Source organism: Heptranchias perlo, chromosome 33, assembly GCF_035084215.1.
Source record: "Heptranchias perlo isolate sHepPer1 chromosome 33, sHepPer1.hap1, whole genome shotgun sequence".
Taxonomy (NCBI): domain Eukaryota; kingdom Metazoa; phylum Chordata; class Chondrichthyes; order Hexanchiformes; family Hexanchidae; genus Heptranchias; species Heptranchias perlo.
Window position 1 is genome coordinate 9,837,888 of NC_090357.1, and position 22,519 is coordinate 9,860,406.

General features: G+C 40.0%; 1 protein-coding gene across 1 annotated transcript; it reads left to right on the top strand.

Annotated features, from left to right (window-relative positions):
• Positions 1–889: 889 nt before the first annotated feature.
• dlat (dihydrolipoamide S-acetyltransferase (E2 component of pyruvate dehydrogenase complex)) lies at positions 890–22,270 on the top strand. Its single transcript, XM_067970980.1, is given in 16 exon segments — positions 890–1,099; positions 1,101–1,121; positions 1,124–1,291; positions 6,063–6,164; positions 8,718–8,842; positions 10,947–11,100; positions 11,854–11,980; positions 12,540–12,715; positions 13,754–13,898; positions 14,601–14,659; positions 14,791–14,871; positions 14,990–15,097; positions 16,981–17,099; positions 18,133–18,295; positions 18,973–19,109; positions 19,606–22,270. Coding segments are annotated over 16 exon segments (1,905 nt in total). The 5' UTR covers positions 890–1,009; the 3' UTR covers positions 19,736–22,270.
• Positions 22,271–22,519: the final 249 nt, after the last annotated feature.

Consider the following 22,519-nt stretch of genomic DNA (forward strand, 5'->3'; position numbering starts at 1 on the left):
ATTATCCTGTGCCCATTCAATTAAATTGGACTCAGCAAAATTAACCATAATCTTTTTTGTTTACACAAGAGGTTGTAAGGATATGGAATGCCCTACCAGACAGTAGAGGTCAGGTAGTGCATTCTACCAGAGTATGCCTCTGGTGGAAACAGAATCCATAATGGAGTTAGATCACAGATCAGCCATGATCTTATCAAATGGCGGAGTGGGCTCGAGGGGCTGAATGGCCTACTCCTGTTCCGAATAGCTTTTAAAAGGGAAGTGAATAAATATTTGAAAAAGAAAACCGTACAGGGAAAGAGACCAAGTGGGGAACTCTTTCAGAACGCAGGCACTGGTGCAATGGGCTAATTGCTTTCATCTGTGCTACACAGAATCTACAGCAGAGGAAACGGGCCATTCGGCCCAACTGGTCCATGATGTTGTTTATCCTCCTCCCGCCCCTCTTCATCTCACCCTATTGGCATAGCTTTCTATTGCTTTCTCCCTCCTGTGCTTATCTTGCTTCCCCTTAAATGCATGTATGCTGTAAAATTTTCACATCGTTCACCTGACGAAGGAGGAAGCCTCCGAAAGCTTGTGAATTTAAAATAAAATTGCTGGACTATAACTTGGTGTTGTAAAATTGTTTACAATTGTCAACCCCAGTCCATCACCGGCATCTCCACATCGTAAAATTTAATGAGTCATCATAAATTTCGACAGTGGAATGGGTGAGACTGGATGCAGGTCTGCAAATAAAACCAAGAACAGAGAGGAAGGAAATACTGGCTGAATCCATGACTAAAGCCCCAGCTTGAAAGATGAGGAGCAGAGGCAGCAAATAGAACCGGAAAGGGACTGGCTCGAGGGCGGCTTTTTTTTTGTTGTGTGACGTGACTTCCGTTTTTGCGGCAGTGGCTTTTGCCGTGAGGCAGAGGTCACCGAGGAGACGCCGAGCCGCCCGTTTCCCACCTCACCCTCCCCAGTCGCTCGGTACTTGTCGCCGCCGCCGCCGCCTGGACTCAGCATGCTCCGCCAGGCCGCCAGACTCAGGCCGTGCGTGCGGCTGAAGCCCGGCCGCGGGACGGAGTGTCGGGCCGCTGCCGGCCGCGCTCCTTCCTCCTCCTCCTCCTCCTCCTGCGGCGGGGGGCAGGCCCGCTGCTGGTTCTCGCTCACCGCCTGCGGGAATCGGGCCGTCGACTCGGCGGGGAAGAGCGGATTCGGCCCCGCTCGCCACCGCCTGTTGCTGCAAAGAAGCGGGCTGCCGGCCACGGCGAGGAGGTGGTACAGCCTGCCCCCGCATCAGCTGGTGAGGAACACGGGGAGGGGAGGGGAGGGATAAAAGTTGGCGGGTCTGAACGGGGAAGGACAGGAGCCTTTAACCAGAGCGCGCACAGCAGAGGTCGCAGCGCAATTCCAAACCCGCAGTACTTTTATACGGATGTCATTTGCAGTATTTCGTCTCCAAATGCATTTTTTTTTTTTGAGAAGGAACAAAAAAATGCTTGGGTTAAGTTTTGCTCTGCTAGAGCCAAATATTTTAGTTTTAGCTCTTGGGTGTCCTACACATTATAAAGTCACTGGTTTTCACTTCACTGCTGCAGATTTGATGCTTTGTTGCTGGTAAAATAACTTCAGACAAGCGTATTTTGAGATGTTGCATGCTGCAGCTGCTTTTTTTTTTACTTCGCTGAGTTCCAGTGGATTTCTAAGAGTCTCCCGGTTTGGAATTCTAATTTCCAATGTTCTATAAATGTTCCCCCCCCCACCCCACCCCCAGAGTTCTCAAATTTCTGGGATAGAAGCAGAATTTAGATTTTTGTGGGATTAGGAATATGCATGGTTGCATGCTAACTGGTGAAAACAATTAAGGAGCATGCCCTATATTAGTTATTTGGTTTATTATAATGTTGGTAATAGCATACTATTAAGCCAACCCTCCAAGAACGCTACATTCCTCCAACTCTGGCCTCTTGTACAGTCCTCACTTCCTTCGCCCCACCATTGGTGAATGTGCCTTCAGCAGTCTCGGCCCTCAGCTCTGAAATTTCCTTCCTGGACCATTCCACCTCTCTTCCTTTTAAGATGCTCCTTAAAACCTACCTCTGACCAAGCTTTTAGTCACCCACCCTAATATCTGCTTCTTTGGCTTGGTGTCAATTTTTGTCTGAATAGGCTCCTGTGCAGCACCTTGGGACCTTTTACTATGTTAAAGGTGCAATATAAAGGCAAGTTGTTCAACCTTTTGCAAAAATTAGCTATAAGGGTTTCAAAATTACTATTCTAAATATGTGCCTTGTGCCAACTTGCTGTATGGGTTAATGAGATCACAAGAGTCTGGAAGATGGCTAGAATTTGCTGATGTCACAAAGATAGGTCGGAAAGTAAGTAGTGAAGAGGATATAAGGAGTCTGCAAAGGGATAGATAGGTTAAGCGAGTGGGCAAAAATTTGGCAGATGGAGTATAATGTGGGAAAATGTGAACTTGTCCACTTTGGCAGGAGGAATAGAAAAGCAGTATATTATTTAAATGGAGAGATTGCAGAACTCTGAGACACAGAGGGATCTGGGTGTCCGAGTACATGAATCACAAAAAGTTAGTATGCAGGTGCAGCAAGTGATTAGGAAGGCAAATGGAATGTTGTCATTTATTGCAAGGGGAATGGAATATGAAAGTAGAGATGTTTTGCTACAGTTGTACAGGGCATTGGTGAGACCACATCTAGAATACAGCGTGCAGTTTTGGTCTCCTTATTTAATAAAGGTCATAATTGCTTTAGAGGCGGTTCAGAGAAGGTTCACTTGACTGATTCCTGGGATGAGGGGGTTATCTTATGAGGACAGGTTGGACAAGTTTGGCCTGTATACACTGGAGTGTAGAAGAATGAGAGGTGATCTTATTGAAAGAAATAAAATTCTGAGAGGACTTGAAGGGGTAGATGATGAGAGGATGTTTCCCCTTGTGGGAGAGACCAGAACTAGGGGACCCAGTTTAAAAATAAGGGGTCTCCCATTTAAGATGGAGATGAGGAGAAATTTTTTCTCTGAGGGTCGTGAGTCTGTGAAACTCCCTTCCCCAGAGACCGGAGGAGGCAGGGTCATTGAATATTTTTGAGGCTGAGTTAGATAGATTCCTGATTAACAAGGGAGTCAAAGGGTATATTAGGAAGACGGGAAAGTAGGGTTGAGGTCACAATCAGATCAGCCATGATCTTAAAAAGTGGCAGAGCAGGCTTGAAGGGTCGAATGGCCTACTCCTGCTCTTAAATTATATACAAACATATGAATTATGAATAATTATAAACTTTTCTCAAATGTTTTTAACCTGATTTTGTCTGAAGCTTTAAAAATATTTCCCAGCATAAATAGTGTTATAATATTTTAATCTTACAATTTAGAACTTTATCACAATGGAGATGATATACCAAACATAACTGATCAAATATTCACATAACTGAATAGAATATTAAAAATAGTGAATATTTTGTAGGATATGAGTGCTGGTATTTGCCAGATACAGGAATGTAAATATGTTGAATGACTTTGAAATGGATTTACTGTGTCTCTGTGATACTGTTGTGTTTTACAGAAGAAATTAATTGCTAATTCTTTGGGGACATGCTGCATATAAAGTTTGGTTTACCTTTCCAGTTGTAATATGCCTCTAGGATCATGCATTCCAGTTTAACAGCAACATACGATCCTGGTCTTGCCCACCCGACTGAACTGCATGTCTAAAGCTAAACAAATACAAGGACTTTAAATAACTCTTGTCATGAATGCAGTGGGTGAGTGGTGGGATTTGTGTACATGATCAGGAACTTGCATGTAAGGCACTGATCTTGAATGGGAAGGAAGGAAGGGCGATGGGTGACTCTGAGCAAGGAACATTCCCACCTGGGGCTCTTTTGATCACTTTGTTTGCCTGTTTTCTTTGGTGGGGGGGCGGGGTGGTTAGGGTTAATAATGTATGATGAAGTAGTGGAAGTGTTTTTATTTTTGAATGAATATGTTGATGTTCAATGTGGTGCAGCCAAACTTCAGCCACTGTTGATATTAAACAAAAGAAACAAAGTGCTGGACTAGCTTAGCAAGGTCAGTCAGCATCTTTGGAAAGAACAGGCAAGTTAATATTACATGTATAGACCCTTCACCACTGAGGGAGGTGGGGGGGGTGGGAATTTACAGATGAACAGAATTTTAAAAAAGAGAACAAAGGTAAGAGGGAGAAATACAAACACACATGTGAGAGAGGCAGTGGAAGGACCGATAAGATGCTTAAATGGGAAACAGAGTTAAATGACTGATGTGATATTAACATAAGATGATAGGAAGAAGCATAATAAAATAAATCTAAAACATGAGACATAAGAACATGTGAGCAGTTGAAAGAGGCAGGTCTGAAATTGGTACAGGAAAAGCTGGCAAAGTGGAACAAAATCCATAAGCTCAGTAGAAGAAAAAAGCAGCGTGGTAGCATGGTTGCTTACTACCGCTCCAGCACCGTGTTCCCACATAATTGCCAGACTGTCTTTTCCCCCACTCCCGTCCGTCCCTCCCAAAACCACAACACACTCATCCCATATCACCAGCTTCTACTGTTGTAAGTAAAAAGTGGGAGCTAAAGTTAAGCTCTGAAGTTATTAAAGTTAATATTAAGGCCAAATGGCTACAAAGTGCCTAATAGAAAGATAAAGTGCTGTTCTTTGAGCTTCATTGGAGCAGTGTAGTAGGCCAAAGACACAGCTCAGAGTGGGATGGGTAATTGAAGTAGTAAGCAACAGAGCTTGGGGTCACATTTGAAGACAGAACAGAGATGTTCAGCAAAGCAGCCCCTAATCTGTATTTCCTCTACCCACAGTAGAGGAAACTGCACTATGAGGAGTAGATAGGGTGTGCTAGTTTTTAAAAATATTTGATCTTCATACGTGGGTGACGCTGGCAAGGCCACATTTATTCTCATTCTTGCCCTGAGAAGGTGGTGGTGGGCCTTCTCTGAACCACTGCAGTCCTTGTGATGGTGCTCCCACAATGAGGTTAAGTAGGGAATTCCAGGATATTGACCCAGCCATGATGAAGGGACAGTGATATATGTCCGTGCCTGGATGATGTGTGACTTGGAGGTGATAATGTATCCACGACGTTGCCACTCTCGTCCTTCTTGATGATAGAGGTCACGGGAGGGAATTTGGAGAAAGTACATGTAAATTACTGACAACAGACTGTTGGAGTTTTAAAAAAATAATTTTAACATCAGCTGTGGCATTGTTGGGCAGTTTTGGTTTTGATTCTGCATTTTTCTAACTGGCAAGTTCTGTGGAGGTAATTATCCAGTATGGTTGAAATCTGACACTGTGTGTGGAATGAGTGTGTCCTGTGATTGATTGATTGTCATTACTGTACCAAGTGCCATGGCACACTTGGCTTAATTTACATCCTGCTGCTGTTCACAATTAAGAGTTTTAACGGTCAGAGTTGAGTTTTTTTTGGTTTTTCGTTTACAAGGATTGTTGCATGTCCAGTTTTTGAGTAGGCTAGCTGGAAACATCTACACCAAATATCTGCCTTGCCCATATTTTGCCTTCTATCTGGTTTCAAAAAGTTCTAATTCTAACTAAATAAAATTTTTAACAGTCAGTTAGACCACATCCATGTCTGCCCTTTACGTAAGTTTGCGTCAAGATACTTGTTTGAAAGAGTTGCCTTTCAGGAAAATGTATAAGGCCCAATGACCAGTTTTACAGACATGATGTAATGCTGTGAAAGTAAGTGCAACGATTTAGAGATGGCTGGAAATACATAAAATCTCTTCAGTACACCTGGTCTTTTGATGAAACACTCGCGCGATTTACAAAATCATTTGAGCTCTTTGTGTTTTTGTAATTCTTTTTATGGGTTGTCCATTTGTTCTGTTTCTGCTAAAATCTTTTGTTGTGGGGACTTATATAATTTAGATTAAAGGATTAATAATGGCCTCAGTTAATGCAAAGATATTTTTCAAAAGATGATTCTCTTTATTAATGAGTTACAGCACCAGAAGGGTTGTGTGACTAGATTACTCATTGCTGTTTTATTCATAGATGCCATTACCTGCCCTGTCACCCACAATGCAAATGGGAACAATAGCCCGATGGGAGAAGAAGGAAGGAGACAAAATAAATGAGGGAGACTTAATAGCTGAGGTATGTGAAATTAAAACCCTGTTTAATCTATGTGGATTTTACATAGAATGTACAGCACAGAAACAGGCCATTCAGCCCAACAGGTCTATGCCGGTGTTTATGCTCCACATGAGCCTCCTTCATCTAACCCTATCAGCATATCCTTCTATTCCTTTCTCCCTCATGTGTTTATGTAGCTTCTCCTTAAATGCATCTATGCTAGTTGCCACAACTACTCCTTGTGGTAGTGAGTTCCACATTCTAACCGCCCTCTCCTGAATTCCCTGTTGGATTTATTAGTGACTATCTTTTATTTATGTCCCCTAGTTCTGGTCTTCCCCGCAAGTGGAAACATCTTCTCTATGTCTACCCTATCGAACCCTTTCATAATCTTAAAGACCTCTATCAGGTCACCCCTCAGTCTTTTTTCTAGAAAAAAGCCCCAGCCTGTTCAGTCTTTCCTGGTAGGTATAACCTCTCAGTTCTGGTATCATCCTAGTAAATCTTTTTTTGCACCTTCTCCAGTGCCTCTGTATCCTTTTCATAATGAGACTAGAACTGTTCACAGTAACTCCCAAGTGTGGTCTAACCAAGATTCTATACAAGTTTAACATAACTTCTCTGCTTTTCAATTCTACTGCCAAAGTGGAGGTGTGGAGGTGGCAAAGAGAGTTAATGTAATTTCACCTTAGGCTTGAACCTGGGAGTAAGCAAGGAAGACATTTGTTGCTTGTTTACATACAAAAGCTTGCCAGATTTTCTTTTGCACTGCCAGTTTGTTGTAATGCTCTGTGTGTAGAGTATCATGGTGGTGCTGAATATCTGCTTTTACACTGCTGCGCTCTGAGTTTGTATTCTGGGGTCCAATATTCATGCACTTATTCTCTGCAACATTATCCTAGCGACCGAATTATACTCTTGTGAAAAGCAGGGCCTACAGTTCTGCCACCAGGATCATGGATTTAATAGTGTAGCCGTGGGGAGCCTGTGCAGTGATGACAGTTCTCCACAATCTGAACTAAAAACGCCCCAGTGTAAAAGCGACTACGGTGGTTGTGTTGGTGGCTACTTTTACAGGTGCGTAGCAATATTGTGCGTATTTTCTATGTTGGCCGTTGTTTGTAGAGCTATATAGAGATCAAAATATCAGGAATATAGTGTTGAGACAAATGGGTAAAGGGCTGTTCTATAATCATTCCTATTTAATACCCTTTTTAAAATTGTGCATCTCAGTTTCAGGCTTATTTTCCACTGTAAAATAGTTACTTGTGTATTTAAAAAAAAAAATCACTTCCCAGTCTGTTTATACATTTTATTAGTAAGAATGAAAGTTACTACATTTTAAAACAGAATCTGGAGGTCGTGGGTTCCGGCCCCACTCCAGAGACTTGAGTACGTTATCTAGGCTGACATTTCAGTGCAGTACTCTTGGAGGTGTACTGTTTGAATGAAATGTAAACCAAGGTCCCATCTGCCCCCTCGGTTGAACATAAAAGGTCCTATGGCACCATTCGACAAAGAGCAGGGGAGTTCTCTCGGTGTAATAGCCAACACTTATCCCACCACTGAAAGAACTGAATGTCTGTTCATTTGTCTTATTGCTGTGTGTGGGACCTTGCTGTGTGCAAGTTGACTGTTGCATTTGCCTATATTATAATATTGACTACAATTCAGAAGTACTTAATTGGCTGTGAAGCCCTTTGTGATGCCCTATGGATGTGAACGGTGCAATAGAAATGCCAATTCATTCTTTCTAATATAAGCTTTATAAAAAGTTTAATAATCTGACAGCCTGCACAGGTTTCTAATTAAATTCACTGCAAAACCAAAATTGGTATGTAGTCAGTAATCTTAACTGTACAATAAGCATCTATATCTGTATTTGCTAAAAACAGCATTCTTTTTTTTGCTGTAATAATGTCCATGGACTCAGTAACACATTTAGAGAAAAAGTTCTGTGACTACATTGTTGCATTAAGGGGTATTTTTATTGACTACTGCAGATGAGAACAAATAAAATTGAGCTTTTTTAAAAAAAAAATCTAAGGACAGTAGAACACGTGCAGCACATGTGCAAAGAAGACATTTCACCTACAATATATTCTGTTATACAGTCACCGTAGAAAGAGACTTGGTAAAATGCAAGCTGGGGAAGGTTTAAGAAATAGTCTCGCATGGGAAAGACATCAGCATGTGAAGTGGCCAATCTTTATCTCGCTCAGTTGTCTCAATTAGCCTGGGATGTAGTCAGCAACCAGCCCAAAATCTTAAAGATTTCAAGCCGTGCTTATACCATTAAAGTTTGTTCAGAGCTATCGTGGATTGTATAATCGCCAGTGTGAGAAGTGTGAAGGATGAGATCAGATTGGTGGCAACAAGTTAAATATTAACAGGCTTCTGAGCAAGGGAGTCAACAGTTTCCTACAGAAAGGTTAGGGTAGCAATTCTGAGGAAAGATGTCTAGAGTTGATTTTTAAACAGAGGTGCAACGTTACACAGGGAATGCTTGTTACGTGGAACTATTTTTGGGTTGCTTTTTTCTGCTGTATTAAAATAGATATATTTTCTCAAAAGGTGGAAACGGACAAGGCAGTTGTAGGCTTTGAGAGTCTGGAAGAATGCTATATGGCAAAAATCCTAATGCCAGCAGGAACACGAGATGTGCCGCTTGGTACGATCATCTGCATCACGGTTCAAAAGTGAGCATGAAGATACTTTTAAATAACCTTCCACTCTGCCTGTATCAGTACTTCGTTTCTTTGAATCCTCTCACTTGACTTCTGTATTGAATATTTTTTTGTACACAAAATATTCTAATCCTCATTCACTGGATAGTTGTGTTATACTGTAAGTAAATTTTATGAAGTTCTGTGTAGTTTAAAAACAAGTAACATTTCAAAGGTCCCCTTCCCCTCATTTTAGGCTTCTCACCATTCCCTGACTGAAAAGGTTGGTAGACAGCCTCCAGCAGTGCTATTCTTGCTGTTAAGAGGTGCACAAGATGACTCCTTTTGACTTATTTGTTCAGGAAGTCCTCTCCTTTGCCACCTTCCTTTTGATAGCACAATTGAAACTTGCAGCTTGGTGTGAGGACTTGGGTCCACAGAACATTGCACTAAACCACCAACTCAATGTGTCATTGTACTACCCTCACAAATCCTCACTGTTTCCGTTATAATGAGGGTAAATCGTCCCCGTTACGTACAAACACATTTCTTGACTGTGACCGAATTCCATGGTATTATGTTGATGTGACACAACACCTGTTTTAAAAACTGCAAGGTAAAGGTTAAATATTAAACCAGACTGCAAGCTGTATCTGTAATAAGAGTGTAGTCAAGGAATGTTGTCATTGAGATTGTTTAGTCATGTATATCAGAATTGGGAATAAAACAGGTATTCTTTGGGATAATGTTTGCAGTCCAATCTGTCTGCTACCACAAACTAAGTGATGTGTACTATATCTTGAACAGGTGATAGAAGATAGGATGGAAACACTCAAATTATAACCAGAGAGTGTATTATAGAAGATAAAGCTGAATCAAAAGATAACATAGAAGCAGCACAAAAAGAAAAGTTTGACTATTACAGACGCCTCAAACTCTTTTTGGGCTGGCATTGTGCATAGAGTAAAGAACATCTGAAATGGAGATCTGTAATTTTATTAATATGTAGAATTTTGAACCCTGCCCTGTAGACGCATGTTGGCTCCCAACACCCCACCCAGTGCCTCACCTTAAATTTCCCATTCTTGTGTTTAAATCCCTCCACGGACTCGTCTCATCCTATCTCTAACCTCTCCGGTTTGAAGTTTTGATTCCCCTGACTTTGGCCTTTTGTGCATCTCCTCCACCTTATTTCACCATTGGTGGCTGTGCCTTGAAGCACTTAGGTTCCACCCTGGAGTTCCCTCCTTAAACCCCTGCTCTCCTCTGCTAATCTCTCCTCTTCTGGCTCGACGTCCATTTTCCTTATGCCTCTGAAGTGTCTTGGGATGTTTTTCTATATTAAAGCAAATTTTAAAGAAAGAAAGTGCGCATTTATATAATGCCTTTCACATCCCCAGGACGTCCCAAAGTGCTTCACAGCCAATAAAATACTTTTGGAGTGTAGACACTGTTGTAATGTATGAAAACACGACAGCCAATTTGTGTACACGACGTCTTGCAAACAGCACTGAGATGAATGACCAGATTATCTGTTTTAGTAATGTTGGTTAAGGGATAAATATAGGGCAAACTCCCCTGCTATTCTTTGAATGGTACCATGGGATCTTTTACATCCACCTATGAGGGCACCTCTGACAGTGCACCACTCCCTCAGTACTACGCTTAAGTGTCAACCTGGATTAGGTTCTCAAATCCTGGAGGGAAACTTAAACCCACAGCCTTCTGACTCAGGTGCGATTGCTACCACTGAGTCAAGGCTGAAAGCTAAAAACCTGTACATTGTGTATTGCACATTACCACAGTCACTTGGAGCTTACTTGTTTGTCATGGGGGGAGGGGGGGGAACGGGGGGTGGGGGGTGTTGGAGAGGAATTTCCCAACTTTTTTCCTAAATTGGCCACTGGCTTTTGTTTGAATGCTTTTCCCAGGTGATTGTATGATGGCAGAGGGGCGGAAATGGAGTTGATGTACAAAGCCGTACCATGTCTGGATAGGATCGGCTTGATGGGGAGTACGGTCTTACTCTGTCCTTTTTTGTATCTGAGTTCAGTCTACACTGCCTGCACGATCCGTGTTGCTGTTAAATGATGACATAAAGAGTAAACATCTTTCTTTTGTCACTTGTATTGTCTAGACCTGAGGATATTGAAGCTTTTAAGGATTACACTCCAGAGACGGCAGCTTCTGCCCCGTCGGCCCCAGTAACTGCTCCAGCTCCTTCCACACCCCCGCCAGTGGCCTCATCTCCGCCCAAAGCTCCAGGCAGTTCTTATCCTGCCCACATGAAGGTGAGCAAAAAGAAAATGAAATGTGAGCAGTGCATCGCATCATTTGTTCTAGGTCAATTTGGATTATCTGGGAAAATTAACCAATTTTTCTTATTGAAGTTCACTGTTTTTGTGTCATATATAGCTCCAAAACAATGGAAAACATAACCAATTGTAGACATTAAAAGATCTGTGAGTTAGTGGCCTGGTTGTTTACATTCTTGGAACAAATGGGTCTGATTGCAATCCAATTTTTTTAAATTTTGGCTTGCACACTACACGGTTTAGTAAATGTGAATATGGGGATACGTCTGTAGGGAATTTATTGAAATGGCAGTATTAGGTTTGGGAAATGTGTAATACATAGTAATTTTTGGTACATAGAACTTTCTGATTTATCCTGCTACTATTGCCATTAAATGGTTGTAGTAGCCTGTATTCTGACTTAATTGAATACAGAATAATGTTAAGTGAAGGAGACAGAATCTGGCAAATTCTATGTCAATATACCAACAATTTAATTTCTAGTTTTAATCTATATAGTCTTTTTAAAACACAATTGACTTTAGAATGTTGTAATTTTAAACTTCAAATATCCTTTTCAGTCAGCTTGCAAAATGTCATGGTTTCATATGAATTTGAGCTCTGAAACACTGCACTCTGTCAGGCGTAGTAGTCAGTACTGTCATAAACCTTGTGCTTGAAAATGCTATGCAAGTCTAAATTTTCAGTTTTAAGTGGACTATAAAGTCAGAGTATGTTGTCTATTTGCAGATTGTCCTACCTGCTCTTTCTCCAACAATGACTGTGGGTACTGTTCAACGGTGGGAGAAGAAGGTTGGTGAGAAGTTGAGTGAAGGTGACCTTATAGCGGAGATTGAAACAGACAAAGCAACAATAGGTATGCATTGACTTGAGTGAGGTATTACGTGTAAGAGCTGCACTTCTGTACACTGAACAACACTTTCAAAATTGGTAAACATAGCCTGATTGTGTTAGGGACCTGAACTCATTCTAATTTGTTTGTGATGCCCTAAAAATGATTCAGCCACCTTTACACTATATGTTTACAATGCGGCCATAGTTGGGAGATTAGATTTGACTTGTCTCTATATGGAGAGTAAAAATTGAGGGTGGTTTGGGGTAGGATATCATTTGATATTAAACTTCATTGTAACAAGTGGCGATGTGGTAATTGTTGATACTTGTATAGGTTATTGTATGAAAATATTTAAACATTTCCAAAGGTGTGTTCAAAATAAGCAGCATAAAGCAGCAATATGACAAAATATAATTAATGGTGCTTCCAGAAAAGCTAATTGAGTGTTTTTTGTGTTGTTTTCGTAGTTTCATGTAGTTAGAATGCACCATAACCAATTGACCAGCTAGGGCGATAAAACCAACAGGAATAAGATTTATTACAGTATTCTATTATAGAAAAGCCATTATGTCTCTCTTAGGTTTTGAAGTAATGGAAGAAGGTTATTTGGCCAAGATTCTGATAGCTGAGGGTACAAGGGATGTTCCTCTTGGGACAGCACTGTGTATCATTGTAGAGAAGGAGTCGGACATTCCAGCGTTCTCCGATTATGTGGAAACTGGAGTTGCTGATATTAAGCCACAACCTCCACCTCAAGTAAGAACACATACTATATCTACAGGAATAACACTTGAAGCTTCAAACCTTCTCCAGAAATAAAGTTGTTTTTTCATCCCCTCTATTAAATCCTTGGTGGCCATTTGGCACTTACAATACTTCATCCAAGTGCTTGTTATTCACGTGTGAACCTGGACTGTAACTGTTGGCAGGCTGTTCAGTCACTGGGTGAATCTTGATTCTCTTACCTGGCGTCCACGTGAGCAGGGGTCCTTGGATAGAGATCAGTGTGAATTCTGGTTTATTTTCCCCTGTCTGGCCCAGGGCACTATAACCAATTGCAACACCCCTAATGCCATCTCAGCTGAGATCAGCTCATATTCTAGGACCTTCTTCGTTATGTGGCTCAGCTACTGATGAGTGAGCCTGTTGAGCTACCAGCAGAGTATTTCAAATAAAGGTTTCTGTTAACTCTTCCAAGTTTCATATCTGGCCAAGGTGCCTGATATTTGTTGTAACAGTATGACACAAATTGACATGCCTCACCTATTGTTTAATATTCAGTATTGCTGATTTTCTGTAGTTACATTAGAGAGGGCATTTATTATTGATGTAAGGAGTCACACAACACCAGGTTATAGTCCAACATCTTTATTTGAAATCACAAGCTTTCGGAGCTTTGCTCCTTCGTCAGAGCAAAGCTCCGAAAGCTTGTGATTTCAAATAAAGCTGTTGGACTATAACCTGGTGTTGTGCGACTCCTTACATTTGTCCACCCCAGTCCATCACCGGCATCGCCACATCATATTTATTATTGAAGCATTTAATAATGGAAAAGGATTGTGCTGAGAACTTGTCCTATGTAATTTGGATTAAGATTTAATGATAAAATGTCAAATACAATGGTGTATTTATAAATTTAATGAAAATAAGTTTTAGCCGACTTTGTAGGTACCGTTCCCAAATGTTGCAGGTAGTGACCCATGTCGTACAGTGAAAGTTGCTAGATTTTGTGTCTCGTTTAAAAGGGTGATTGGATTACAATTTGTTCAGCCAAACTTCTGAAATTTGTTGCAGCCTTTGCCTTTCACACCACAGCCTGTGGCAGCACCAGCTGTATCTACCCCAGTCAGTTCTAGAGATCACAAAGATCGAGTCTTTGCCAGTCCACTGGCAAAGAAAGTGGCAGCTGAAAAGGGCATTGACCTCAAACAAATCAAAGGTAAGCTACATTAAAATTGAAATGCAACAAGTTATGGTTAACAGTACTGGGGTTGGTGTATTTTGAAATGTTAAAACTATTTAATAGTCAAAGCTGATTGTTTATACCAAGAGCATATGTTGATAGCTTGGTTCAGTTGGTAGCAGTCGTGCCTCAAAATCAGAAGTTTGTGGGTTCAGGCCGCACACCATAATTTGGCTGACACTCTACAGTACTGAATTGTCAAAGGATTAACCCAACAGGTAAGATGTTAAGCCAAGACCATATCTTTCTGTTCAGGTGGATATAAAAGATCCCATGGCATTCTTCCAAGAAGAGCAGGGAGTTCTCCTGGTGTCTTGGTCAACAATCTTCCCATAGCTAACACTGCCAAAAACAAATTCATTTCAGAGATGTGATTAGGTGTTACGTAAATGTCTTTTTTTAAAAAAACTTCAGGGGGTCCTTTTTAAATAAACTAAAATTTGCTGTTTCAATATTATGACCTGCTAATCACTCTTGAATGGAACGAGAAAAGGCTGTGGAAGGTTATGTTTTTGCAAGGAAAAAGTACAGTTGAACATGTTGCAATGAATTTAAAATTAAGGACAAATAAAATTCAGCCCTCCTTGAAAAAGGAAATGCATTGTAAAACATTACCAGACATCACTCTGGTCTAAAATTGGTGGTTGTGCTCTGATTTGATGTATTTTCTTCACTTAGGTACTGGACCAGAAGGTCAAATCAGGAAAAAAGATGTTGAATCTTTTGTGCCTTCAAAGGTAGCACCAGTAAATTCATTTAAAATAACTCCAAATAAGAGTCAAATTATTGTATAAGATTTTAGCTAACTTTTCAGGTGCAATATCATAGGGTTTAACATACTTAACTGTTTTTTGCCTGTTTTTTGTAGGCTCCAACTGCAGCTGCTCCTGGTGTAGCCGCTGTACCTACTGGAACATTCACAGATATCCCGCTCACCAATATACGGAAGGCAAGATAAAATTGACAAAATTGCAACTGGTTAGAAAGTGGAATGGAGGGGACAGGCACTAGTATTTCTCGCCTCCATTTTTCCTGTCACTAACTCCTTTGTTTATGTTTTACCTTAGGTCATAGCCCAGCGTCTTATGCAGTCCAAGCAGACCATCCCCCATTATTATCTATCTATAGATGTCAATATGGATATGATTCTGGAGCTTAGGAAGCAATTGAATGAGGTATGAATAGAACTGCAATGACAGCTCAGTGATTTTGTATAAACATTTTTGGGGCATATTGATTTGTGGTTTGCTTACCAGTTTCTTCTAGCCATATGCCCACCATTTACATCTGAGAGAATGGGGTGGGGGAAGAGAAAAGGGTGGCATGCTCTCAATCCACTGCCAAGGAGGCAGGGTGGAAATGCTATCTGTTGTTTCCTTTCTCGCGCTCTCTGCAGTGTGGCTGAGAACATGAACATGGGTGGGGCACTGAACCTGTTTCCTACCATTCCATGGTGCTCCCTGCTGCTACTCCAACACATTGTGATGGTTTCTTAAATTAATAATTATTGCACAAAGAAGTGAATGCTGTTGTTTAAAACTTATTAGTTAGGAAAGCAGACCCTCAATTCTATAATCTGCCGTCAGTCCTAACACTTACGAACATACAAAAATGACAGGAAAAGACCTGCCTGTCTCTTACAATAATGTTGCAATCAAGTATCATGACCCCCAATGCTCTCCCACTAGCAACCATGTAATCTTCTGGGAGAGGCAAAAAACCCTAGGCCAATTCTGGGGAAATTCCTCTATGACTCACTAAGGCGATCAAAACGATTTCCAGGAGATCACAGTGACCATAAGGCATATCACCCAACACCCACCTACCTTTTGCACGCAGTGATATCAGCCTCTGCCAGGAACTCATACATGAACGTTTTTAGCAAATCTGTACTTAACTGTACGAGTTTGCAACTTGCTCCAGAGGTCACTGACCCTCTGAAAAGCAAAAAATCTCCTGACGTCTAGTTCTATGCTTGCGCAACTTATACACACATTCCCTAGTTCCCCCTTGTAATAAGCTGGATAGCCAGGTGGTGAAGGATCGAATACCAGAGCCTGGTCTTCAGTTGCTTCCAAGCCTTTATTCAGAGCTCCACATTACACCCACTCCACACCCTAGATCAGCTCTTTTATAAATGGATACATGAGAGTTCTCAATTGATACACACCACTGAACACAATTAACATTCATTGATATAATTTATATGGATACAGTTAACACCCCTACCTATCTAATTCAAATAGTCTGTCCACACAGATGGTCTAGTCCCTTCATTATTTTAAATGCCTCAATCAAAATCTCTCAAGTCTATGCTTTTCTAGAATAAAAAGACCCAGATCTCTAAGCCTGTTGTGATGACTAAGGGCTTTTAAGCTAGGTGTTATCTTCGTGGATTTGTTCTGAACCTTTTCCAGGGCGCCTCTCATCCACCATGTTGGTTAACCAGAACTGAAAACAGCATTCTAGATGAGGACTAACCAAGGTCTTGGACATTATAGTGCTTTTTGTTTTATGTTGGGTTGTCCTAGCAATACATCCCAATGTATTACTATAGTCTCGTGGCACTGATCGTGAATCTTTAGAGACTCGTGCATTTGGTGCAGGCTCGAGGGGTCATATGGCCTACTCCTGCTCCTATTTCTTATAACTCCTAGGTCTCAACAAATTTCAGTTCAGAGCCCTGCATGGTATATAACATGCTTGGCATTAACCCTATCCACATGGATAACACTACATTTATCTACATTGAGTATCATCTGCCAGATGTGGGCATATTCCCCCATCACATCTAGTTCTGATTGTAGTCTTTTTATCCTCATCCACGGTTCTAATGCCAGCACAAATCTTTGTGTATTCTGTGCAATAATAAAGTACACATGAGGAAATATTATCCAGACTCTTATTGACATTATTGGTTTCTTGGTGATGAGACAATCACTACTTAACTATAGTCAAGAACTTTAAGCAAGTTAAAAATGAAGTTGACATTTTGCAACTTGGAAAATGACTGGTTAACCTGGGAGGTTGTTAATAATCTTGGCCCTTTCATTAACAGGAAATCAAATCTGAAAACATTAAGCTGTCAGTGAATGATTTTCTCATAAAGGCTTCAGCTTTGGCATGCTTAAAGGTTCCCGAAGCAAATTCCTCTTGGCTGGACACGACCATCAGGCAGTGAGTAGCCAATCTACAGATTCAAATATCTGGAAGGTGTCAGTTTTATTTGAAGCAGGTTGCCTTTGTTAAAAACTAATTTTAAGTGTGTTACTAGCATGTTAACTAATTTGTGTGTTACTAGCATGTTGTGAACTGTATGTATGAATATGCACCCATTCAGAATCCTTAAAATCTCATTGGTCCCAGATGCCCCTTTGATCTCGCCACGCTGTTATCAATTCGCACTTCCAGCAATTTGCAGCCCAAAAATTTTTGAGCTGAAGGGTGAGGGGAAAAAGTCTAACTAACTGGGCACAACGTGAGATGCCCTGCTCCATCAAATTCTGGGCAATTAGCAGGAACCTGTGGTTTACGTTTCAGTGGACTGTAAAAACGATTATGTTCAAAGGTAGGGGACAGGTTGAGAATTATTGTGAATACCAAGGTTAGCCTTGTCTTGTATTAGGGAATAGATTTATTCTACTCTTCATACCCACCATCCACTCCAGGCACACGGGTTAGGTGTAAGGTGGGCTGGGTAAAGAGTAGAGCAATCTCTACTTTCCCAAACTCAAAAGTAACCTCAGTGGGAATTTTTCCACATCCTTCTGACTGTACCAATTAAATAGCTACTTGTGCTGAACTCAGAACAGTCAGTACTGTTGGCACTGTGCCTATTTAAAAACTGGTTTGCAAGTACCTAAACTCATTCCATGTAGGACTGTTCTATCCAGTAGAGAGGGAGGATGCATTTATCCCATCAGTCTGACTTGCTTCTGTTACCGGGGTTCAAATACAATAGAAACAGCACATTTGCTTAACCCACTGTGCTGCCAAGGATTTTTTTCCTCCTTGAGAGGTGCATGAGTGGCAGCAAAATTTGATCAATCATTCTGTATCACGATTAATTAACATTGTTATTAACTGATGAGCAACAACTTGCTCCACAAATTTGCGGAGGGGTTAAACAGGCAGAAACCATCCTTGACTACAAGTTATCTGGTGGAAAGGATCAAATGGACTAACCTAGTTGGTGTCTGTTTCCTATCAGAAACCATGTTGTGGACGTCTGTGTGGCTGTGAGTACTCCTGTTGGTCTGATTACTCCCATAGTGTTTAATGCACATATCAAAGGACTGGCTTCCATCAGTAATGATGTGAAATCCCTAGCTGCAAAGGCTCGTGAGGGAAAACTCCAGCCCCATGAATTTCAGGTAAGGATTAATATTTGGAAAAAAAGAATTCAGTGCCTCTCCCTGTTTTCGGTACCTCGCATTACACTGTATGGAAAGAAATAACATGGTACTATCATGGGTATGTGTAAGAATGCATGACATAAATGGGAAGATTTAGGTAAAACTGTGGCCGACAGAGTTCAATGTGGAGAAGTGTACAATAATATACTTCGGGTCCAAGGACAAATCAGAATATTTTCTTAATGGCGAGTGACTGGGAACTATGGAGGAGCCAAGGGATTTTGGTGTCAGTGTACACAAATCACTAAAAGCTAGTGCACATGTAGAAAAAGTAATTGTAAAGGCCTTTATCTCAAGGGAGCTGGATACATAGAGGAGGAAGTCATGCTTCAGTTGTACAGAGCCCTGGTCAGATCCCAGTGAATCACTCTTCTTTCGTCGGCTTTTGGGAGCTTTTCTCTTTTAAACCACAAAGGCTAAATTTTTTTTCAAGAGCATAGCTTTTCCAGTGAGTTATAGTTTTTTTTAAAAAAAGGTGCTGTTAAGTTCAGTTTAGATCTACATGTAAAATGTAATGTATCTGTTTATGGATCAGTAATGCAGTAGACAGTTCCTCAAAATTGGCAACATTAATAGTCGCACTTTTAAAAAATCGTACGTATTATTTAACCCACTGCTTTTCTCCTTGACATTAGGGTGGAACGTTTACGATATCTAACCTAGGAATGTATGGTATAAAGAACTTTTCGGCCATTATCAACCCACCCCAAGCATGCATTCTAGCTGTTGGTGGATCTGAGCAAAGACTGCTTCCTGCAGATAATGAGAAAGGGTAAGCAATTTCTGTGATCATCATAACTTTTAGTAGATCATTCCTGTAAAGTGAACATTGTGGCCACAAAGTTGCATTCACTGAATACAAATTAAACAAAAAGCATCAGAAAGAATTTTCTGTTGTGCAGTGTACATATATTGTAATGGATTTTTTTAAAAAAACCATATGTAAACTATTGAATGTTTAAAACTCAGTTTTGCCCTGGAACATTTGTTTAGTCACGTAGCATGTCATCCAGAAGGTGACTAGACTGTTAAATACAATAAAGGGTTTGATGTCAGGAAGAAAGAGAGGGGAAGTATCTATTAAATACATCAGATGTGAATCAAGTGATTTTAGATTTCTATTCAGTTAATGCTTGTCAGGTTGTCACTTATGTAGCTTTGTGTCGTTCAACTGAGTTAAGTTCCTTAAATGCTGTTGTCTTCCTGTGTTGTATTGAAGGAAATGTGTAGTTTTAAAATCTCACTGTAACCTTGTCATAACTCTGCAGATTTGATGTTGCCAATATGATGGCAGTAACCCTGAGCTGTGACCATCGTGTTGTGGATGGAGCAGTTGGTGCCCAATGGCTAGCTGAGTTCAAGAAGTTCCTTGAAAGGCCATCTACCATGCTGTTGTAGATCACAGGAATCAATGTCTATTTGAGTGTCAAGTTTTTTTTTCTCCAAGGCAGTTTTATTTATAAATTCCAGCATCAGCATGAAATCCTTATATTCTTGTAAGTATAATGTTGAATATTTATACAATAGTGAAAAGAAGGTATGCAGTTGAGCTTGAATCCATTGTAAATAAAGAGGAAAAACCCATGCTGTCTACTAATTCCAGTACTTTTGTAGAAACTATTAGTGTTCTAACTGAATTCATAACTGTTCAGCTACCAAAATCCAGCAACAGAAATGCTGTGCCCTCTATATTGTCCTTGTTCAGATGCTATAATCTAGAAAGCAATTAACTATTTGAATCTAAGAGTTTTTTCTATTTTAGAAAATTTAGAGTTCAATGAGAGAGATTTTCTCTGCTATCTGTAACACAGTTATAAATGCGTTTTCTTTTCACGTATTTACAATTCTGCTTGCAAACAGAGGAACATCCTGGGCGGTATGAAATTGGTAGCATAAACTGGGTTAATCCTCAATAGGTACAGGGTATGTTTTATATATTTCTCAATTAGTTGAATTAAAATAAAAGTGCTAAAGTACTAGATTAACTGCACACCTTCCAGTCCAGTATTGATATTAGATTAGAACTATTTTACAGAGGCCTGGAACTATTATAAAGACAAGAGGTGTAGACAGATGTTGATTTCAGTGTTGTACATTAGTACTTTTTAATTGGACCGGAATTAGAAGTTTTTTTTTCTTTCCCCATTCTTGTGCATCAGATAATCAGTTTTTTAAAATGGGTTTTACCCCAGAATGTAATGAAATTGTACATCTTTACATCCTTTTCCCAATGTAAATTGTATTTACTATATACACAATTTGGGATGAAGAGGGGCCATATGCAAAGTGTTTAATGTTGCTAATGTGCTACATAGCAGATAATATACCATCGCTGGCAACAGACAAACTGTAATATTAAATTCTTGACACTTGAATCGGGCTTCAGAACGATTCCTTCATGTATTTGTGGTTTTAACCAGATTAGTGTTGTACAAGTCTGGCAATGTCAATGTGTTTGCAATGCTAGTCAAGATTGGGCTGTGGCTGAGCTTAATTAAATTTTGAAGTGTTATTTTTTGACACTGACTGCACACTTGAATCTTTGAAATCAACCTTCAGTCCTTTTATGGTGCTATCACTGGAAGCAGTACCTGCTTTGTTTTGTGTGCAGCCAAATGTTAAAGAACAGGTAACCGCACATATTAAACAAAAGTAAATTGGAAGTAAAGGATGACGGTTGTCTTTGTCCTGATTTTAGTCAAGTCTCTCTGCTTTAGCATCATTTGTACTGGTCATGAAAAGTTTTTTTGTAATGGGGTTGACACTTTAACAACTAGATGAAAAAAATAAAAGAACGTGAGCCCAATCCTGCTTTATATCGCCTTTAATTCACCTTCTTGGTGAAGTGCATTCTAATCATTTTGTTTATTGCCTAAAAGATCTATTGTTAATTCTTACCACTCCAGATATTCTTAATGCCTTTATTATTTAAAATACTTAAACAGCAAGTTAACAAACAGAAAGGGGTGGAAATAAAAGCTGCACTTGAGGAAACCAAATTAAATATAGAATCCTGTACAATATTTCATGTATTTGTATGTCCGTTGGTGTCAATAGTAAAATGCCATGTCCTTCAGTAAATTAACACTGACCCCTATTTGTAGTACATTTGTGTGCGCAGTGTGCTGTGGTGTGATCAAATCCCACTGTCATCCTGAATTAGTGTGTGCTGCAAAAAGGAATATTGTACTTGTAGCATCATGGATACTGGTTGATTAAACTGAATCAACTCAATTTTTAAATCAGATTGACCTTGACTTCCCATTTAAGTATATCTACCTGGGTGCATCATAATGCTTGATATAAAGTAGAGTTTTCGTAATTTGTATAGTTTTAATTGCCATTGTGATGCCCGCCGGCCAGTAGTTATTTTCGAATCCGCTAATAGTTGTGCTCTGAACATTGCATATAAAATGAGGCAAGAGTTTTTTTCTCTCTCTCGTTCTCTCTTTCTGCAGCACATTTATATATTTTGAATTTATTTCCTGTTGGAGGGTTATGTACTGTTGGGTTACTGAAGATCCTATTGCTGATGGGTCTGAGCAACACACGGCCTTCCTGTTGGTTGTAGCTCGACATTTTTAACATGGAAGTTGTAATGCTGCACACATTAACCTGACAGCAGAAGATGTAAAATCTAGATATTTTGTTTCAGTAGAAGCACCATTTTGCTGTAAAACTAAATTCAGCATTAAACCCAATTTTTTTAACAAAAAATTCCTGACACTGTTGCTATTTTTTTTTGTGGGAGGGGGAACAAAACGCACAAATAGGTGGTATGGTATGTGTAAACTTAAAGTTAAAATATGTTATACTATACATGTACTATTACTTCATGCCAGTTCCTTCCAGACCAGCAGCTCTGGTTGTAGTGGTAACTCTTGGAAAATTTCTATTTAAAACCAGGATTCAAATAAAATAATCGAACAAATACTTAAAGTTTTGTCTATATGTTTATTTCATGCATTGATGCTTGAAAAATGTCAGCGATACTTCAGTCACTGTCTCTTAAGAACTGCTGATTGAGAACAAGCTGGAACTAGTTGTTTACTGCATGTTCTATCTGTTGTTTTGCTAACAGTATTCACTTGGTGCAGGTGAGCACCAATGCAAAAAACCACAGCATTGGAGGTTGATTTATACCCATTATTTCTTACTCCCAGCAGACACAGTGCCTGATCT